The sequence below is a fragment of the Mustela lutreola genome, chromosome 2, assembly GCF_030435805.1.
Source record: "Mustela lutreola isolate mMusLut2 chromosome 2, mMusLut2.pri, whole genome shotgun sequence".
In the NCBI taxonomy this organism is placed as follows: domain Eukaryota; kingdom Metazoa; phylum Chordata; class Mammalia; order Carnivora; family Mustelidae; genus Mustela; species Mustela lutreola.
In genome coordinates, this window is record NC_081291.1 from 65813870 (window position 1) to 65830279 (window position 16410).

A 16410-nucleotide genomic window follows, 5' to 3' on the forward strand; every position below is an offset into this window, starting at 1 on the left:
GTGGTAGAGGAAGGATCGCATAGGGGAGGGGAGGCACATAACCACTAGGAGGATTTGGGCTGTGCTCTGAGATAAGTGGGAGCCACGTGAGGACTTCAAGCGGAGGGGTCACATGATCTGGCAGGGGTTTTTGTTTTGATTTGTTTTTATGGAAGTATAGGTGACACACAATGTTACATTAATTTCAGGTGTACAACATAGTGATTCAACAATTCTATAAATTATGCTGTGCTCGCTACAGCTATAGCTCCCATATGTCACCATATGATGCTATTACAATACCATTGACTATATTCCCTATGCTGTACCTTTTGTCCCCATGACTTATTTCTTCCAAAACCGGAAACTTGTGCCTCCCACTCCCTTTCACCCTTTTGCTCATCCCCCTCCTCCCAAACCCCGGGGAACCACCAGTTTGTTCTCTGTATTTATGAGTTTCCATTTTGTTTTGTTTGTTCATGTGTTTTGTTTTTGAGATTCCACTTGTAAGTGAAATCATACAGTATTTGTCTTTCTCTGTCTGACTTATTTCACTAAGCATTAATACCCTCTAGGTCTATTCATTGTTTTTGTTGCAAATGGCTATATCTCATTCTTTTTTATGGCTAATATTCCTCTGTGTGTGTGTGTGTGTGTGTGTGTGTGTGTGTGTGTGTACACATCTTCTTTATCCATTAATCTGACAGGTTTTAGATGGACTACTCTGGCTGTTGTATGGAGAATAGAATGTGGGGGAGTGAAGGTAGAAGCAGAAAGATGAGATAGAGGCTTGGTGATCATCATGGAAATGTGCCACTCACATCTCCTGCTGTAGGGAGCATAGCTGAGTGATGATCCCAGCTGCCACATCTCTGGATTCACAACTGCATTCATGTTCATGCCAAGATCACACTTTCCCTGCATGTCAGGGGGACTAGTGAAGGCCCATTCCTTAAGGATAAAGTCCTGAAGCTTAAGCTCAGGGGCTCCTTGGGAGCGAACCTGGTTAAGACTCTCTCCCAGTGGCACTCTAGTCGGAGGCTTTTCTTGTCCAGTCCTACTTCCTTACCACTCTCCTTTCCCAGGTGTCAGCTCATGTCATACTCTGATGTTTTCCCTGCCAGCTGTACTTGCTTTCCCTTTTTCTTTGCAGACATGTCACCCAACTGATCTCTTGCACTTCTGGTCCCAGAGTATCTGCTTCTCAGAGAAGAACCCAAAATGACACAAGAGACCACTGTTAAAGAGATGGTTGTGCTCTTAAATCAGTTGGTGGTGGAGGAGTTGGTAGACAGTGGTCTGACTCTATGAATTTCAAAGTAGAAACAATAGGATTTCCTGATGGGATGACTGTATGTGTGGTGTGAGCAAAAGAAAAGAGTCAAGGATGAGTCAAGGTTTTTGGTCTGAGTGACTAGAAAAATGGAGTCATTGCAGACTGACACAGAAAATGTAACCTGCATTTCCTAAGAAGTCAGATAACTTGACTATGGAAGACAGAAGATATACATCTCTTTAAAAAATAATTAAATCTTCATTTCAGAGTCTTATCAGGAAACTAGTTTTACAGGAGACTAAAAATAAGCTTGTTTTCCCCCAAAAGTCAGAGAAGGAACCTTTTCCTGTATTTTCCTTCTGTTTGTGAGTTTTGAGCTTCAGACATAGGACTAAAAAAAAAAAAAAAAAAAAAAAAAAAAAAAAAACCCATGTGAGATATACAGCTGATATACAGATATATAGCTCCTCTGTGAGAGGAGCAGGTCTGGAGGTTGCATGAGAAGTTAGCTTTGGATGTGTTCTGTTTGAGATGGCTATGAAACATCAAATAGAAGTATCAAGTAGGTAATGAGGTCTACAGGTCTGGAGTTCCAGACAGCAGCTTGGGCTGGAGATACCATTTTGGAAATAATGAGCTTATAGAGGATACTTGGAGCCATGAAATCTGATGAGATCACCAAGAGAGTGAGCCTAGATGAAAAACAGAAGAGGGCCAAGGTCACTACCACCTTAAAGGTGAGGGGAGAAGGGAAGAAACCAGCAAAGAGGATGAGCAGGAGCCACCAGAAAGTAAGAGGGAAATGTAGATCCTGGAAGCCATGTAAGGAAGGTGTTCTGTGAATCAAGATGAAGCTAAGGATGGGCTGTGAATATGAACCAGATTGAATGCTCCAGCTTGTCCAGAAGCCTTCTCCTTGTGTGGCATCACACTTCATGGAAGGCTCATTTGCTGCAGGTTTGGCCTTCCATTTGGTGTCCCTTTCTGTTCTTAAGTCTACCAGTCATGGTTTATACCGATTATTTGAAATGTTGCCACTTTGTGTCATCTCACAAATTGTTTAAGTTTTGTCTGGTTGTTTAACTCTCCAGCTACTCTGAGAGCAGAGCCCCTGACTCAGTGGTGTACTGGGGCTGACTTGTTTTGGTGCCTCAGCAGCAGGTTGTGCATGTTCCTTTTCAGCTCTGCATCCAGTGATGTTGTGTAGTTTAGGTTGAAGCCAGCATGCTGAGAGGACTCTGTGGAGGAAGAAAAGGGATCTGCACTACAAAATTCAGCAAAGAAGTCTGTAAATGCTATAGATGGGACTTTCCCTGCACACACGCTCCTCCCCGACAGAGAAAGCGTTTTTGTTTTTTTTTTAATCTTTAAAGGACTTATTTATTTGAGAGAGAGAGAGAGCGCGCTGTTGGGGGGGCAGAAGGAGCAGCGGGTTAGAGAGAGAGAATCCCAAGCAGACTCTGTGCTGAGTGCAGAGCCTGACATAGGGCTTGATCTCATGACCCTGAGATCATAACCTGAGCAGAAATCAAGAGTCGGATGCTTAACTGACTGCAGCACCCCGGCACCCCCAGAAAGCTGATTTTAAACATTTACCATTGTACCACAAGGTTATGTCTTTCTTATGTTGTAACTTGGTAGCTTAGCAGTGTGCCATGGACACAATAGGTGCTTAGTAAATATTTCTTGAATTAAAAAATAAAACTATTTTAAGTAATAATATGAGTTTTTCCCCCCCAGAATATTCTCATTTTCTTGTTCCAGACAAAGATCCTCCTTCTAGCTCCCTGCCCCCCAATTTAGCACTGTCTTATGGCACCTTGCATACCTTGAATGTTAAATACAGGTCTGTCTCCTCTAGGGGAGCCTCCTTTTGGTCTTGGTGCTACATGGAATCCCCAGCTGTGAGGTGTCTGCACAAGTGTAATCAAGTTGTCTGTATGATATGTTTCTACTCAGAGTCTTCTCACTAACTCTTCAGAGCAACCCTGTGGCAGACACCAGGCAGGATGGAAAGGCTGAGCTAGACTGGTGGACTACTCAGTGCCATGCAGCTTCTCAGGCAGAGTTGGAACCAGAACCCATGGCATCAGAATCCTCAGCTAGGCCAGTTTCTGATTCTAGCCTGCAGCCGGGTGACGTTTGAGGCCCTGGCTGTTCCCTCCCGTGTGTCTGCTGTGTGTGTGAGTGGGCACTTGTCCCCACACTGGTCTTTCTCCTCCCCAGGTCTGAAGGTCATTGTTGGGGCCTTGCTGCGCTCTGTGAAGAAGCTTGTTGATGTGATGATTCTGACTCTCTTTTGCCTCAGCATCTTCGCCCTGGTAGGTCAGCAGCTCTTCAAGGGAAGTCTGAACCAGAGATGTATCCATAAGGACTGTGAGAATATCAGTAACCTTGATGGTAAATATTCCACCTTTCACACCTTGGTCTGTGCACGGTTAACTTTTATTGTCATCGCTCATACTGTCTATAGATCTGCATTACAGAGTCTCTTAGGAGCAAGGATGACTTCATCCATCCAGAGTTCTCATGTGGGCACATGTGTTTCTTAGAGAACTGCTTTGTTCTTTGGGTTTCCATGGAGAAGGCAAAGCCTGCAGCCACAGCCACATAAGTGATACCAGCTCCTATCCCTTCCCCTGTGGATCTGCGCAATTCTTTGTCATGTTTTGCAGAAGTCTTCAGAGTGCCTGGATTTGTCCAGCAACTTCCCAGCCCTCCTCCTTGGGTATTTTCTCCAATAATATCACTTTTTTTCTGCTGCATCCTCTCCATACTGAGGTCAATCCTATAGCAATTTCATGTGTCCTGGATCTCATGTGGCTAACCTCTCTCTCTCCATGATTGTCTTGGTTTATGCACTTCTCATGGGCTGAGTCTGTGTCCAACTTCCCCCGGGCATGATCTCAGGTTCAGTTTTATGCACTGAGAGGCCTCAGGGGCATGGTGGTGTCACTGCTTCCTCCTCCTCCTCCTTCTACCTTCCTCCTTACCCTCCTTTTCTCTTGCTCCTTCCTCAGGGCTTAAGCTCTGGTTCCTCTCTGGCCATCCACTTTGATCATTTCTGAGGATTCCAAACCATTTGTTTCAACCAAATCTGGCATATTTGCTATTCTCTTTCCCTTCAGGTTTTTTTTTTTTTTTAAATCTGAATTTATGATTCTTTCCTTCTCAGAAAATTGTTTTGAAAAGAAAACTTCCTCTGAATTCAGAATGTGTGGTACCTGGATGGGTAACAGGTAAGAAGTTCATATCTCCATTTTTCTCCCAAGTACAGCATTGGTGGACCTTTTTTGGGGTAATGTGGCAGACAGTCTTCATCTAATGACTTTTGGAGCAGTGATGGCAGTAGGCAAACAGTACTGATTAGGCAAACAGTATTTAGGCAAGTTTACACATGCATTATTAAGTTATTAATAATTCATTATTATAAGTGTTAATAATAAAATCAATCAATTTAAAAATCAATAAATTAATTTAAAAATTAATAATAAAATGATATAATTATAATTAATATTTTAATAATTGTTTCCAAGTGTTTAGAGCAGCTTTCTCCCCAAGTCATGTTGAATTTATAACTGAAAAAATCTACTGAAAATGTGATCATTTGTTGATCACCACTGCCTCTAATTTCATAAACAGTTGTATATGTATGTTCATACACATTCACCCCAGTGGTTCATAGCTCTCTGGCCCTTTAGGGACACTCTTTTTTCTTCCAGAGTATCAGTGCTCTCTGTGGCGAGAAATTCATTTCAGAGTGATTTAATGAGTACATTTCAAATCAAGATAATATGCAAGTCACTCTGATAAAATAGGCTAAAACTTTGTTCCTCAATAACAAATATGTATCAAAGGCTGAGAGCATGCCAAACCCTGTGCTAGGCCCAAAGAATGCAAATATGAACTAGAGATCACTTCTCTCTTGAATCTGGCATCTCACAGGAAGGAGAGAAAGTGTGTTTTACTCCTTGAAAGTGTGATGAATGTTTTAAGAGAGACATATAGATACTGAGAGAGATTGAACAGAGGGTATAACCCTGTCTGTAAAATGAGGGAAGTGTCTTCTAATGCTACCTGGGATAGTCATAGGTTTATATTTGGTCAAACTCACAAGACATCATAGGGTTTAGTGTAATACAAGGACTACTGGATTCTCTAAAATGATCCTCGGCAGACACACTGCCTCCACGGTTCTTTCATTTAATGAGGAGACCAACAGCTGTTATATACAGTGCTTCCTTGACTCCATACAGGGCAGGTACGGTTACTGTAGGTAAAATCCAAGGTGGGGTGGGCCACTTGGACACATAGACACGGCAGCCTTGGCTTCCAGCTGGTCCTTATTGTGTCCTCATCTCTCTAAGCTTGTGTAATAATCATAGCTCTCTAATCTATGTGTAGTCCCAAAGCTCAGAAGTTGTATAGAAGATGAACTCCTAGAAGATGACCTCCCCCATTGATCATGACATGGTGGTTTTCAAGGAGATGACAGGTCTAAGGTCATAGGTCACCTTCATAGGCAGCTCTCTGTCTGTCTAGGGCCTAGGCCTGGTTTTTAGCCTTTACTCTCTGCCTCCTTCCCTAAGAGCCACAGTGTGGTGACTGGTGACCACAGTGTGGATCTAAAGCATAAGTAGGGAGTTCTGGTAGGTGAGGAGATAGAATGAACAATTTCAGTCCCTAGAATAGAAAGGGGGAAGACTCTGGGCATGAGGCCATGAGATCAGAGGCAGTAAGAAGCCCAGCAGCTTGTTAGGCAGAGAGGAAGTTTACAAGAACTAACTCTGCAAGATCTGGTAGCCCATCAGTGCCAAATATTTTGACATTGATCACAAAGGAAACAAGACCTGAGCAGATTAGTTGTTTGTAAAAGTCACTATGGCTGCTACATGAGAATGGATGCATAGAGTGGATGAGACAGCCACTTAGAAGACTCGGTTGATACAGATGAAAATCACAAAACAGTGCAGTGGAGATGATGAGAAATGGATGGATGAATTCCAAACACATTTAGGAGACAGAAAGAACAAGATTGTGAATTGAAGAAGGGGGTTAGATGTACACTGTGCACAAGTGCATGTATGGGAGGATGGTGGGGTGTTTTGAGGGGAGAAAACTGTTAGAGATGTTTCTGTTGCTTCTGGGGTGAGTTACTGGTGATGTCTTTGCCAAGATGGAAATGCTGGAGGAGAGCTTTAATCACATGTGTATGTTGATAGGAAGGATATCCAGACAAGGGGATATTGGGCAAAATAAGCTAATACTTTGAATGGTGACTAGGAAGTAAGATAAATTAAGTATGTTAGGTTCAGCCCCAGTAGGTTCCTTGAAGATAAGGGCACTGGGATTTCAAGGGTTTCCCTGAGGTCTGGTGGGAAAGAGGACACAATGGATGTCTTCCTTCTGAATCACCCTAATGCAAAGCCTACCACTCACTGAGGGCTATGTTGCCCACTAAGCAAATTCCCAATCAACTTGTCAGGACCTCTGATTAAATGCTACTGAATAGCCCAGGCTCACCAGATAGCTGAAGGAAGTCTTTGGCATAAAGGGGACTGAGAGAAAGAAATAGGGAAAATGAATGTTGTCATAGTTCAGGCAGCTAATACAAAATACTATAGACAGGGTGACTTATAAACAACAGAAATTTCTTTCTTCACAGTTCCTGAGGTTGGATGTCCAAGATCAGGGTACCAGTTTGGTTGGGTTCTAATGAGGATCCTCTTCTGGGTTGTAGGTGGTAGTCTTCTCTGTTGTGTCCTCAAATGGCAGAAAGTGAGCTCTGTGAGGTCTCTTTTATGAGGGTGTGACTCCTATCATGAGGGCTCCACCCTCCCCCACTAATCACCACCCACCCCACCTCCCAACAGCATCACACTGGAGATTAAGATTGTGATGCAAGAATTTCAGAAGGATCTGAACATTCGGGCTCTAAAAGCTGTGGACAAAATAACAGTTCAGAGAGAGAACTCAAAAGGACTTTTAAAACTTTAAATAGGGTCTTCAGTAAACTTAAGAGACATATTGTATACATAAAAATAAAAATAGCTCATTATGAAAAAGGAACAACTGTTCCTTTTCACTAAGTCACTAAGAAAGACTGATTTTTTTTTTTTTTTGGTAACATGATTACAAAAAATCAGAACTAGAATTAAAAGATCAAGTAGAGGAAATAGTCCAGAAAGTAGCCACAAAAGAGACAGAAAATTATGAGAATAAATATCAAACCAGAAGTTCCAACTTTTGACTAAATAGAAATTCCTGAAATAGGGCACAGAAAAAAACAAAAGGGAGAAAATTAGCAATGCCACAATACGGAGAATTTTCCTGAGCTTGAGGATGCAAGTCCCTCACCATCCCATAAAGTGCCCAACATAATGAGTGAAGAAAGCCCCTGCCAAGTACCTAATTGTGGCCTTTCAGGGAAAAGATCCTAAAACCAAAGAGAAAAAGGTCACCCACAAAGGAACAAAAATCAAAATGGCATCAGAATTCTCAATAGCATCACAGGATAATAACTGCACAGTTCCTTCGTATTTCTAAGGAAAAAAATTTTCAAACCAGATTTCTACTTCTAGCCAATCAATCAATCAGCTCTGAAGGTAGAATAAAGAAATACTCATATATGCAAAGATCACCCCATCTTCTTAAGAAGCCATTTGAGATTTGTTCCAGAAAAATGAGATAGTAAAACTTGGAAAAAGCAACACACAAAAACAAAGAAAAAAAAGTATCCAACCCCAGAAAACAGACTCAGGCCACAGTATTTCCTTGGGAGGGGGAATATAAGTAGTGATGAAGTGGGATGGGAGGTTGAGGAGCTAACCCTCATCTTAGCAGGAACTTAATCACCAAGGACTAAAGTTGGTATATATCATAATAAATGTTATCTTTAAAGATATGGACATAAAAGAGTTACAAGTTGTTGACTTTGCAGTAAGTAAATGATGGTTAAAGAATGATGGAATGGTTTTCATTACAAGCCTGTTGGTGCCACATGATTTTTAAACCACATGCATGTATTACTTTGATCAAAATAGTATATTTATCAAAAATGAGGAAAGTACCTACCCTTGTATTATCTGAGAAATGCGTTTAATGATATGTGCTTTGGTGATGTGGGTGAAGACTTATGGGCAAGCGATAAAGTAAGACCCATATGTTTATGAGAACAAAAGACTGTTAACAACTGAAACCTTACATCTTCATCATTAGCTGAGCAATTAAATAAATCATAGAACCGTAAGACATGAAAAGAAATATTTCCTTGTATGCTCGTGTGGAAGGACCTCCAAGCTATATTGTTCCATGAAAAAAGCAAGGCACAAGAGAGTACTCAAAGCACACTCCCATGTATGTATTATAAAAGATGTATACTGGTACATATGTGCTTCTCTTGCCTGTCATTACTACTAATTATTCACTGTATCATTACACTTAATTTTTAATGAAAAACTAAGAATATGAGCTTACTAATTGATCCATCTGGAAAGTGAGTGAAGGCTTGGCAGGCAGGGCATGGTCCCTCTTACAGATACTCAGCACCCAGGGCTTTTCCATATGACCTCTCGGCCCTCAGAAAAGCCTGTGCCTTGGCTAGGATGAGTGGGGGTAGGAGGGAAGCCAGCCTGCAGGGAATGTAATTCTTCCTCTGTTCCCTTGTTTCCATCTAGTGCCTGTTCTGAAAATTTTAAATGCACACACACCAAAAGGAATCCTGACTATAATTACACCAATTTTGACAACTTTGGCTGGTCTTTCCTTGGCATGTTTCGGCTTATGACCCAAGATTCCTGGGAGAAGCTTTATCAACAGGTTATTTAATTATTCTCTCTCTCTTGTTCTCCTCCCCCTGCCCTCCTCCCTTCCTCCTCCCCTCCTCCATAGCTCATCTATCTTTCTGTCATTTATTCATAACTTACCATCTACCCTTCTTCTCTGTCATCTGTTCCTCATCCTCAATAGTTGTACTATTAAATTCTACCTTAGATATTGTGTTAGAAACATCAAAAACTGGGCGCCTGGATGGTTCAGTGGGTTAAAGCCTCTGCCTTCAGCTTGGGTCGTGATCCCAAGGTCCTGGGATTGAGCCCCGAACCGGGCTCTCTGCTCAGCGGGGAGCCTGCTTCCTCCTCTCTCTCTCTGCCTGCCTCTCTGCCTGCTTGTGATCTCTGTCTGTCAAATAAATAAAATCTTTAAAAAAAATTTTTTTTTAAAAAGGAAAAGGAACATCAAAAACCATCTCCTCCTCCTAGAAATGTTAGCCCTCTCTGGATTCCCTTCTACCCATAGTTCTACTACCAGTGCTTCCTTCAGTTTTTTTTTTTTTTTTTTAATAATAATTAATTTTTTAAAAAAATTATTTTCAGCATAACAGTATTCATTGTTTTTGCACCACACCCAGTGCTCCATGCAATCCGTGCCCTCTCCAATACCCACCACCTGGTTTCCCCAACCTCCCACCCCCCGCCGCTTCAAACCCCGCAGATTGTTTTTCAGAGTCCATAGTCTCTCATGGTTCACCTCCCCTTCCAATTTCCCCCAACTCCCTTCTCCTCTCTAACTCCCCTTGTCCTCCATGATCAGTTTAAAGCATTCCTTCTTCTGCCTTTTAAATTCTAAAATGCAACTACCCTTGAGAAAGTCCTAACAAAGTACCACACCTTACATGGGAATGTAGGGATGACATCTGCTCATTGATGGGCGTCAGAAGTCCCTGGGTTATGGGAGGTTATAGACGATACTGTGGACAGCTGACCTGAGCACTGCTGGGGGGAGGATCTGTTGCTATTGTATCATGTCCCCTTGAAGTGACAGTCACCCCTCTATAGAGAAAGGCTGGAGAAGCAAGTATGTGCTCTGTCTTTTGCAGACCTTGCGTACCTCAGGGCTCTACTCAGTCTTCTTCTTTGTGGTGGTCATCTTTCTGGGCTCTTTCTACCTGATTAACTTAACTCTGGCTGTTGTCACTATGGCTTATGAGGAACAGAACAGAAATGTAGCTGCTGAGACAGAGGCCAAGGAGAAGATGTTCCAGGAAGCCCAGCGGCTGCTGAAGGAGGAGAAGGAGGTAGGGGCACGCAGTGTCAGACAGTGAGGTCTGCTTGTGGGGGTGTGGACTGCAGAGGCTGTGAGAACTGGTCTCAGAGCTTTCTCTACTGGTGCTTTTCTGATAATTTAAGACCTGTGAAGACAGGCTGTGCTGCTGTCTCTCATTACAATGTCCAGGCACAGAGCTCTTAAGAATCGGGAACCCTAGGTTTTCTGAAACCTGGGCCTTCTAGGACAGACCCCAGACTGCTGGCTAGAAGATAAAATGTGCATAAGTGTAAACCAAGGCTTTGCTGCAGGATTACTAATGGGAATCTGGAGATGTTTGTGTTCCAGGTCTTTGCCTGGGAGGGCTTGGGAAAGTAGTAATGGTGCTCTAAAGACAGCAGCTGTGATCACCTCTCTCTTCTTGAAATTCCTGTCATATTTATAGCCCATTTTCATTGTTTCCTTGGTATCATTTTCCCAATTCTAAGATTTCAGGAACATGTTTTATACTCTTTCTCATCCTGCACAGAGATTTTTCAGTGGGGAGTCCATCAAGTTTAATACCTGCTTTGTCAGGCACAAGCATTTATTGAGTGCCTAGCACATCCTAGACTCTGTGCTAAGAGTTAGTGAAAGAGCTATGGAAGAGTTAACCTTGCCTCTGAGATTGCATTTTCTGTGGATAAACAAACAGGGTCTGTGCCCCTGCTAAAAAATAACAAAGCTAGCATATTCCATGTAGGTGATAAGCAGTCTAAATGGTATGATGCTTCCAGAAGAGAGGAGAGAACACTCACGATGATCTATTTATTAATTGCTTTTGTTCACTTTCTAAGGCTCTGGTTGCCATGGGAATTGACAGAAGTTCACTTAATTCCCTTGAAGCGTCATCTTTTTCCCCAAAGAAGAGAAAGCTTTTTGGTAAAAGTAAAAGAAAGTCCTTTTTTTTGAGAGACTCTGGGAAAGACCAGCCTCCAGGATCAGATTCTGAGGAAGATTCCACAAAAAAGGCAAGTCTTAGCCCAGGAATTAATGATACTATAGCACTGTTAGGGGAACAGGTCAAGTTGGCAGTCTAATTGAAAGGATTCCTTCATTCATTTACTCATTTATCCTCTCATCCATTTGTGCATATTTTCTCACATCCATGTGTCTATTCAACTACCCATTTATTTACAAGCATCATTCGAAGTTTTGACAGTGTTTACTCTCTGCTTGGCATTGGGGTAAGTACTGGGGATACATGAGATGTATGAAACAGACAACAGAAGACACACTAACAAGGAGGCAGTTACTGTTCAGTGTGATGACTGACATAATGATTGCTATGGGAGAACAGAGAAGGAGCAGTGTTGTAGAGGAGGTTCCCTCCAAAGGAAGTTCTGAGATGCTAGAGTGCAAGTAGATTATTTGGGAAGTGATCTCAGGAAGCACCAAGAGGAGAGGGAAGAAAGGATACATGGAAGAGAAAGGTGGCCAGTTAAGGTTCATTATCAAGCCAGTTACCACTGAAAGTAGTTGATGTTTAATCTCCATGGAGTGAGGACACTAGAGCATTTATATGCCAACATTGGTCCATCATTATTTCCAGACTGCTGGGTTTTGGAGATAATCATTTTTGCGGATTTCTGACTTGGCATCCATTAGGTCAAAGGGTGGTCAGGTTGCCAGAGAAAGCCTCAGGTAAGACCCAGGGACAAAGATTCAGCCAACAGCAGCATCTGCTTCCAACAACCAACCCAGAATTGGTGGAAGTGGGAGAAGCATGGATTGGAAGCAGTGTCTGTGCTGAGAGGGTGAATTAATGTTTCATCCTTTGGTAAAAAGTGAATGGAGCACCAAAGGTAGAGGGAACAGCACATACAAAGGCCTGGAGGCAAAGGAGAGCTGGAGAACATGATCCAGTGGGACACTTGGGAGTGTATGTGCACATGCACATGTGTGTATGTGATGAAGCTAGAGGGTGGGTGGTGAGAAACTGTAGTAGTAAGATGGGATCATCACAAAAGGCCATGAAGCCAGCTCAGGGGTTCACCCTTTACCTGGAGAGCAAGGACTAAGCAGTACTGAAAGGTTTTAAGCAAAAGAGTGACAACCAGATTGATAGTTTTAAAATCCCGAATGCATTGAAGAGATGGGATGGGACTAGAACAGAATTGGATGCAGCCAGTTAAGAAGCTGTGGCAGTAATCCAAGTGGCGATAGGGGCTTAAACAGTCATTAGGGCAGGAGGATGAAGAGAGAATGACAGGGTGCAGTGATCTCCAGAAAATAAGATTCAGCAGTCAAATAGATGTACGGGGAGGGGAGAGGTGTCCGGTTAATGGCTTGGGTAGACAACTTGATAGAGGGTAGTTTACTGAGACAGGAAAGGAACATGTGCTGGGAGTGCAGAAGAAGGCAAGTTCAGTTTTGGGCATGGCAAGTTTGAAATGCCTGTGGGGCATCCTAGCAGGGATGTTGAGTAGGCCATAGGATATGCAGAAAGGAAGCTATGGGGGGATATGGGGTAGGAAAAAAGCACCCCCTCTTTTTAAAAATTTTATTTTTTTAAATTTTTAAATTAACATATAATATATTATTAGCCCCAGGTGTGTGAATCACCAGGTTTATACTTCACAGCACTCACCACAGCACATACCTTACCCAATGTCCATAACCCAACCATCCTCTCCTTACACCCCTCTCCCCCACAACCCTCAGTTTGTTTTGTGAGGTTAAGGGTCTCTTGTGGTTTGTCTCCCTCCTGATCTAATCTTGTTTCACTTATTCCTTTCCTACCCCCCAAACCCCACACGTTGCCTCTCAAATTCCTGATATCAGGGAGATCACATGATAATTTTCTTTCTCTGATTGACTTATTTTGCTCCCCATCCCCTTTTTAAAATCAGTGAAGTAGGGGACGTTCAAACATGTTTTAATTGTGAAGAGAGACTTCAGAGGGGAGGAAAATGTGGAAGATACAGACCATGGAATAACGGCTAGAGCCACTTTCCTGAGGTGGAAGGAGGAGGTGAAGTGGTCAGAAGGGGCCTGTGCACACCTGAGGGTGGGTCAGGAAAGCGGGTCTGCGAGTCTTTGCTGAAGTAGGTGATCAGAACTCATTCACTCCTGTGAGCAGCTCTCTCATGGAGTGACAGGGACCGATCTCTTGGTTTAGAGACTTCTTTAATGTCAGGACATAGCATATTGAAGAGACTGCAACTTTTTTTTTAGTGTTTTGAGGGGTTTTCCTCATTTCACAAAACAATAGACCAAGACCAGACAGCTAATAAGAAGTCTTAAACCAAAAGAGAAATAGCTATAAAAAGACTATAGGTTGCCTTTAAAATAGCTTATCGCAAGGGATAGTTTGCTCTGGGGCCCTGGTTGGTCAGGACTTTGGGGAAATAAATAATTATGGATAGGTTTCTGAAGATGTGCGTCTTTTCACCTCCAGAGACTTCAGAATTGGAGGTAAGGTGAGAATCAAGCTCCTGGGCACAGCCTGAAATAGTGCTTGACATTTAGTATATAGATTTTGTTGTATTTATTTTGGCTGTTCTTTCTAGTTACTGACTGTTTCAAAATCAACTTAGGCAGCCATTCAAGGCACTTCACTATCTGACCCCAATCCACCCTTCTGGATGTATCCCCCAGTTATGCCACTCAAAAACATTGTTTCTAAATTCAGCTTTTTATTGATTCTGTGCTCTCAACTGTTATTCATTAGTTTTTGTAAAATTTTGTTTGCTCTTTGTTGACAATGAATAAATCACAGAGAAAGAAAATTTTCTGTCACTGGGACCCTAGAAATGTGCATGAATAAGAAATATGAATGTTCAAACTATATTGCACTTATCTACTAAATATGAAATACAAAAACTGAACCTTTAGCGTGCCATGAAGTGGAAGCGAGTGGACCTCTATGAGATATGAAGTGTCTTTGAGGCATGTGGCATTGAAACAAAGTAGCTTGTGAGGTTTTGAGGAGAGGCAGTTCCTTTGCTTTGAAGGTCCACCATGCCTGCCTTCTCTTACAGCCACACATCCTAGAGCAAACCAAACGACTATCCCAGAATCTGTCAGTGGATTACTTCGATGAGCACGGGGACCCCTTCCAAAGACAGAGGGCCCTGAGCGCTGTCAGCATCCTCACCATCACCATGCAGGGTAAGCTCTGTCTCTCAGCCGCAGGGAGAGCTGAACTTCCGTGATGTCTCTCCATTCTCCTCTCCTCCCCCAGAAGCTCTCTGAAGCCCAGTGAACTTCCTGATGAGTCACTTCTTCTGTCTAATTTGAGCATGCAAGCTAAGTGACTCAGAAGAAGTGGGCCCTTGGGTAGTGGTGGGAACTGGCTAGGCTTGGGATGGGACTTGGGACCAAGAGTACAGACAGGACCTCCCAATCAGGCCAGGGAGTCACAGGAGGTTGCAATGACAATGATAGTGACCAAAGATGAGAAGACACAGAAGTTACCAGTGGGATACGGTTATATTCGAAGTTAGTGTTAGGAATCTGGCATGGACAATGGAAGACCATGTAGATAGGCTGGAACCATCTGATGGACCTCAATCACGGCAGGTAACCAGGATCCAACTAAGAGTTTGGTGATCAAAGGCAGGACTCAAGTCCTTACAAGGATGGGGTCCGATTGATCCTTAGCACTTTTGAGCCTGTCGTATCACCTCATTTGGCTTGCATGGGTCCCTGAAATGGTGCCAGGGAAATCAGGGGTCCAGTGGCCTGATGGCTGAACTCAACTAGCTGGAGAGTACTTTTTCTTTAATACTTCTCCTTCCCTTGAGCCTTGGTAGCTCTGTGCACCTCTGTTACAGCTCTCACCCTGGTTTTCCTTGAATGAACATAACTTGATTTTCTATTTCTCTCTATCATGGGTTCACATCCAGTGTTGGCTTCCATATCTCTATCTCTAGCAGTGCAGCACAGCTCCCAGATGCTCAATGAAAGTATGAAGACTAGATGTACATGGCTATACCACATGGAAGTTGTGTTTGGGAAACCTTTCCAGCTACACCCATCAGCATTCTTCTTGGTTGATCAGGTTCATAGGAGACCCTAAGGACGTGGGGAGAAGATATGTACTCAGGCCAACAGCAGCCAGATGGATTCAGAGCTAACTACTCAATTGCTCTTTCATTCTTCTCCAGAACAAGAAAAATCACAGGAGCCTTGCCTCCCATGTGGGGAAAACCTGGCATCCAGATACCTTGTGTGGAACTGTAGCCCCCAGTGGCTGTGCATTAAGAAGGCCTTGAGAACCGTGATGACTGATCCTTTTACTGAGCTGGCCATCACCATTTGTATCATCATCAACACTATCTTCTTGGCCATGGATCATTACAAAATGGACAAGAGTTTTTCTTCTATGTTGCATATAGGGAATTTGGTAACTTTAGGCTTTTTAAAAGATAAAAATATTTCAAACTGTGAATTATAATTCTTTCAAAGTCTAAACCTATCGTGAGTGGCCGAACCTAGCCTAGGTCTTTGGTCCCCTTAAGTAGAGTAAAGGGAAAAGATGACTATTAGGATTTTGTTTTTACCCAGTTCAGCAATTTACCATGGGGCCTGTGTTGACCCTCTGGTATGCCTTAGCATCTCTTTAGTCATCCTGTGGGAACCCAGAAGCCAGCAGACATGTTAAAAGTTCAGCCATTTGGGATAATCAAGAAAATGTTAACCATATCCAGAGACCTTGGTAATGTGTCCCCTGGTCCCCAGTGATATGGATGACACCGTTTGTCACAAAATAATGTGACTGCCAATACTAGGTGTTATTCCCCCTAGAAAGGCGGGTCAGGGCCTGGCAGCTGTGGGAGGCATACTTTCCCAGGAGTTGTACAGAGCTTATGGGATAGTAGGGGAGCCTCTAGACTTCAACCTGCTTCAACATGTTTCTCATTGGATGCATCTAGTCCCAGTTAAACTAGGAAAACTAAGAGAGGAGAGCAGAACCCCCCCATGAACTATTCAATTTATTGTTTGTGGAGAAGGCATTCTCTTTTTCCCCCTGAGGATTAATTAATCCGAAATATCAGAAATAACAAATAATTATCCACTGAATGTTCTACCTTAATTAGCTAATGAGTTAATCTTACCAGACATCTAAC

At 42.7% G+C, this 16410-nt stretch overlaps 1 protein-coding gene across 3 annotated transcripts in view; it reads left to right on the forward strand.

Annotated features, from left to right (window-relative positions):
- Nucleotides 1–16410, forward strand: part of SCN11A (sodium voltage-gated channel alpha subunit 11) — a 93200-nt gene that overhangs the window by 23950 nt on the left and 52840 nt on the right. For all 3 annotated transcript variants that reach the window (XM_059162050.1, XM_059162048.1, XM_059162049.1), the window contains 7 exons: nucleotides 3482–3655; nucleotides 4431–4494; nucleotides 8932–9073; nucleotides 10131–10328; nucleotides 11134–11307; nucleotides 14320–14449; nucleotides 15448–15686. In XM_059162050.1, coding sequence (XP_059018033.1) covers nucleotides 3482–3655; nucleotides 4431–4494; nucleotides 8932–9073; nucleotides 10131–10328; nucleotides 11134–11307; nucleotides 14320–14449; nucleotides 15448–15686 — 1121 coding nt within the window. The remainder of the gene's footprint in view (nucleotides 1–3481; nucleotides 3656–4430; nucleotides 4495–8931; nucleotides 9074–10130; nucleotides 10329–11133; nucleotides 11308–14319; nucleotides 14450–15447; nucleotides 15687–16410) is intronic.